The sequence below is a fragment of the Apteryx rowi genome, unplaced genomic scaffold, assembly GCF_003343035.1.
Source record: "Apteryx rowi isolate R43461 unplaced genomic scaffold, aptRow1 scaffold_4, whole genome shotgun sequence".
Taxonomy (NCBI): domain Eukaryota; kingdom Metazoa; phylum Chordata; class Aves; order Apterygiformes; family Apterygidae; genus Apteryx; species Apteryx rowi.
The window spans coordinates 597,762-602,220 of NW_020450529.1; the positions used below are offsets into that span (position 1 = coordinate 597,762).

The window sequence follows — 4,459 nt, forward strand, 5'->3', positions numbered from 1 at the left end:
GGAAAGGGGAGGAACAGATTTTTTTTTAATAGAGCTACAGAAGTACATACACTGTGGAGGTTTCAATGTCTTTGCTGAGGGTGTGGCATCAGAATAGAAATTTTAAGAATGTAGCTGGGCTACATATTATTTTGAAAGTAATTTCAAAAAAATTCTTGAATTTTTTTTCCTTTAGAAACTGTGAATAGCTGCCAGAGACATAGGCAGGCCCAGTACAGGGAAGGTGAGAAGGATTAAGGCTGTAGAGAAAGTTGAGCTTGGCTGGAGCAGGTAGACAGGGCCATGGAGCAACAGCCCCATGTTGATACAAGTGAAGGATACAGGCGAGCTGGCAGCAAGTGCAACTTGCCTCCAGGTGATGGGACTGGGCCATGTATTGGGGCCTATTGCTTTATTATTTAATTTTTTCCAAAGCCAAAACAAAAATAAAATAAAAAGTAGTTGCTACGACCATTTCAAAGGAACAACTTTAGAGGAACAGAAGCTTGAGGGTTGGTAGCGTTGCCTTGAACCCCCGAGCCCTTTGTAACGTTTCTGAACTTTGGCATGTGTTGTGGGTGTAGTGCCCTTACCTGCTGTGTCGTGGAAGTGGCAGACTCTCGGAAAAACCTATCTTTGTAATAAAACAAGGTGCTGAAGCCACATGCAGCGAGATTCCTGCCTGCGTGCACACGGAGGGCGCGCGCGATTGTGAAAGACGCTGCGGGTTTGCGCAGCCCCCGCGGTCGGGCTGCCGTCCCCTGCCCTAGGGCAGGGCACAACCTCTCCCAGACGCCGTCACCACCCTCGAGCCACCGCGCTCGGCCGGCGGCCGCACGGGCACCGTAACCTCAGTCGTCAGGTCCGCGCCACGCAGGGCAGGCCCACTCAGCCAGCGGCCACGTCTGGCCCCCTAGGCTGCGGGGCAGCTGCTGTCCGGACAGAGCGGGGTTTGTTTGGGGTTTTGTGCCTTCCCCCCATCAGAAGTTGATCCTTAGTAAAGCTAGATCTAGCCATTTAGTGATTTGGCCTCCTCAAAGCTAGAGCCTCCTGTTTTCACCCAGAAAACATCTATGTGTAGCTCGTGAGAAGGGCACGGCTCTTACCCTGGCCTGTTGCAGGACACATCCATGCTAGTAACCGTTGGTTGACCCTCAGAGCAAAGGGTTAGCTGAGCTCTGCTCACTTTTACTGCAGGTCATGTCCCGGCCCCAGAGGGACATGAGTTTCAGTCCCATTAAAGATGCATCAACAAGGCCAGAGTTAAACAAGAAGTTAAATTTGCTCAGCTGCTGCTTAAGCCCAGAAACAAGGCCAGGAGCCTTGGAGGGCATCAGCAAGGCCAGCTGAAGATTAGCAAAATCCTCTTTAGGCAGAGAGTTTTGCTTCCCCATATTTTCTCCGGCCCAGGAGGACTGTAACCCCTTGCATTACCTGGCTGACCTTCAGAAGGCCTCTGTTCTGCGAAAGCCAGGAGAAATTCAGGCATTTGAAGCTATTCCATGAAAACGTTCACGTACCGACCTGTAGCCCCCTAACAAGACAGGTTTAGCAGTGGGCACTTGGCATGGAGAGCCAGTGACAGCACCAGCACTACTGAGGTCTGCAAACACCCCAAACTCTTTCCCAGCCCTGAGCGCACCTCCGTCCCCGCTGCACCCCGGTTGGTGCAGAGGCAGCCCCAGCGCTGGGGACCCCGGCCCGCGGCACAGTGCAGCATGTCGCACCCCGACCTGCTGTCCCAGCACTGCCGTAATCCGGCTCAGCCGGGCATTAGCACAAGGACAGCCCGGAGGGCAACAGACCGAGGCTGGTTGCGGCTGCAGGGATGAGGCCAGGCAGGGCCAGGATTGGGGCAGTGGGAGAGGGGCCACGAGCAGCAGCCAGCCCAGCTCGTGGCAAGAGTGAAGCAACTTTATTGGTAAAAGATGAGCACACAGTTAAAAACCTGTCCTGGGGACTAAAAACGACCCAGACCAACAGGGCCAGGGCTTAGCAGGCTGCGCGCCAGGGGCCCTAGGCTGCCTTCTTGCCGGCCTTGGGAGGGCCCGCGCCCCCCGGCCCTTCCTCTGCTCTGCCAGCACCTGCCGCCGGCTTCTTCGCCTTGGCCCCCTTCTCCTTGGGGGCGGCTCTGCGTGCCTGGCCCTCGCCCACTGCCCCGGCCCCCACCACAGCCGGGCCCCTCTGTGCCACCGCCGCCGCCTTGGCCCCGGCTCCTGCGGTGCTGCCAGGTGCCAGCGCCCCCTCGCCGGCAGCACGTGGGGCCCGGTGGCCTCGGCCAGCACCTGGCGGCTTTGCTCTGTCACTCCGGGGCTTCGTGGGAACCGGCGGCCGCGGCTGGAAGGGAAGGGAGGGAAGCAGCGTCTCAGCGCGCCGCAGTGGGTTGAGCCCTAGGCACCGTCATGGTGCTGCCACGGCCACAGCGGGCACGTGCCAGCACCTACCCGGCAGCACCCACCTCCGTGGTCTTCACCCGGGGCTTCGACCGCGCCGCTCCTGGCGGCCCCGCTGCAGTGCCTGCGGAAGGACAGGCTGCCGTCAGCCCAGCCGCATGGGTCCCCCAGCCGGCAGAGCCGCCCCGACGGCCTCCCTGCACCCAGCACAGCGCCCGCAGCCCTCACCAGGGCATTGGGGCCGCTCGCCACCCAGCCACGCTGCTGCCACCAGCCCTTACCGTCCTTCCCGGCAGTTCCCGCTGCCACGGGTCTCTGGCGGGCTTTTGCGGTCCTCTCGCGCGCTGGTTTGGGAGCCTCCACGCTGGCCGGGGCAGCCGGGCCCGGAGCCTTGCTCGGCCGCAGCTTCTCAGGCGCCAGCTGGAAGGTGAGAGGGGCAGCAGCGCGGGGCCTGCCGAGGCCGAGCCGGCGGCTGCGCTCAGCAAGCGCCCCGGGCCAGCACCTCACCTTGAACCTGCCGGTGGCCCCCAGGGCGGAGGAGTTGTGGGGCCGCACCAGGAAGCCACGGCTCAGCCCCTTGGTCAGCGCCTGCTTCAGCAGGTACTTGAGGCGGACGGCGTCCACTGCTGGGTACTTGGCCAGGATGTAGCGCTTGATGGCGATGACCGAGGTGCCCCTCTTCTCGTTCCGGGCCCGGAGGGCCTCCAGCACCATGGCAAGGGTGGGCGGGTGGCGGGGCCGGCGCTGCCGCCCCAGCAGCACCCCAAGCCCGGCTGTGCTCCCGCCATCAGCTGCGGGTGACACGGAGAGGCTGCAGCTCAGGACCAAGCAGCGGCACCAAGCCCTGCTGCCACCGGACTGGGGCAGCACCCAGCAGGATGCACCAGCCCCATAGCTGCAAAACATCCAGCCCCAGGGGGAACCTGCCACCCCCAGCTCCTCACCCAGCCGAGGCTCCATTGCAGCCACCAGCACCCAGCTCAGAGCCACATGGCCCCAGGCAGCAGTAGCCTTATGGCCACCCCTCACCTTTATGCACCAGCGAGGCCCCATCTGCAGCCCGTTTCCCTCGTTCGCACCTCAGCACTGCAGCAGCTGCAGGTCGCTCCGGTGGGAGCAGCTGGGTGCTGGGACAGGGCCGGAGTGGAAGTGGGGCAATGGCCATGGGGTGGGAGCAGGAATGGGGTGATGGCTGTGGGATGGGAGCAGGGGGATGGCCATGGGGGCAGGAGTGGGAGCGGTGCAATGGCCATGGGGTGGGAGCAGGGTGATGGCCGTGGGGTGGGAATGGGATGACGGCTGTGGGGCAAGAGTGGGAGCAATGCAATGGCCGTGGGGCAGGAGTGGGGCGATGGATGTGGGGCGGGCGCCCACCGGAGCCGGCCGCGCTGCTTGGGGTGAGGAGCTGCGCGTGTCGTGCCGCGCGGTGCTGGGCTTCCCCACTGACATCCGTGTGCTGCCCGCCCAGCTCTGCAGCCCCTCCGTCCCGGCGCTGGGCTCCTGCGACGGCCGGCCCGGGAAGGGGCCAGGACAGCAAGCAAACGCCCTGTCCTTCCTGACTTCCCTCCAAAACCAGCTTCCCAGCTGAAGTGCGTGAATCAGACATCAGCCTAAACACTGAATTATTCATAAACCGCTAATCTTTAGATTTCACTGAATATGCAGAAGTATCGATAAAAAAATAATGAGGGAATTGTACTTGCAAATTGCTCTTTATTAAAGGCTTAACTTGCATGGTTTCTATACGTTCCCTATCAGACCTTGCAAAGCTGCATAGGATTAGAAATCAGAGAGGATAATAATGTACAAAAATAGTTTCAAATGTTGATAACACTGAACAGCAAGAAAAACATCTTATTTGTATAGCTGAGCTAAAAATAAAAATGAAGAACACTGCTACAATTGCAATGCGCCATCCTGCAGTGCGTGAAGCATATGCCAATGTCTCGGCGCCATCTGCTCCTGTCCCGCTCGCTGCCGGGCGGAGGGAGTCTTCGCCCTGCGCCGCCCGCCCTTGGAAGCGCCAGCGCGGCCGAAACCTCCCGCCTGGGCTGGCGCCGGCGGGCTGCGCCGGGAGGGGGCGGCCG

The 4,459-nt window shown here is 61.0% G+C and overlaps 2 protein-coding genes across 2 annotated transcripts in view; both read right to left on the minus strand.

Annotated features, from left to right (window-relative positions):
* Nucleotides 1-1,995: 1,995 nt before the first annotated feature.
* Nucleotides 1,996-3,537, minus strand: LOC112970510 (histone H1oo). Its single transcript, XM_026074996.1, has 5 exons — nucleotides 3,402-3,537; nucleotides 2,880-3,163; nucleotides 2,654-2,792; nucleotides 2,438-2,496; nucleotides 1,996-2,316 (listed from the first exon to the last, which is right to left on the minus strand). The coding sequence occupies exons 1-5, from the start codon at nucleotides 3,535-3,537 to the stop codon at nucleotides 1,996-1,998; spliced, it is 939 nt and encodes a 312-aa protein (XP_025930781.1).
* Nucleotides 3,538-4,189: 652 nt separating this feature from the next.
* RHO (rhodopsin) overlaps nucleotides 4,190-4,459 on the minus strand; it is a 6,945-nt gene continuing 6,675 nt past the window's right edge. The window contains exon 5 of the mRNA XM_026074997.1: nucleotides 4,190-4,243. Coding sequence (XP_025930782.1) covers nucleotides 4,190-4,243 — 54 coding nt within the window. The remainder of the gene's footprint in view (nucleotides 4,244-4,459) is intronic.

Coding starts and splice junctions, on each gene's coding strand:
- LOC112970510 (XM_026074996.1), bottom strand. CDS start 3,537: ATGGCCATTGCCCCACTTCCACTCCGGCCCTGTCCCAGCACCCAGCTG. Junction 3,164..3,401: donor GGCCTCGCTGGTGCATAAAG/GTGAGGGGTGGC, acceptor TGTCACCCGCAG/CTGATGGCGGGAGCACAGCC. Junction 2,793..2,879: donor GGGCCACCGGCAGGTTCAAG/GTGAGGTGCTGG, acceptor CTCACCTTCCAG/CTGGCGCCTGAGAAGCTGCG.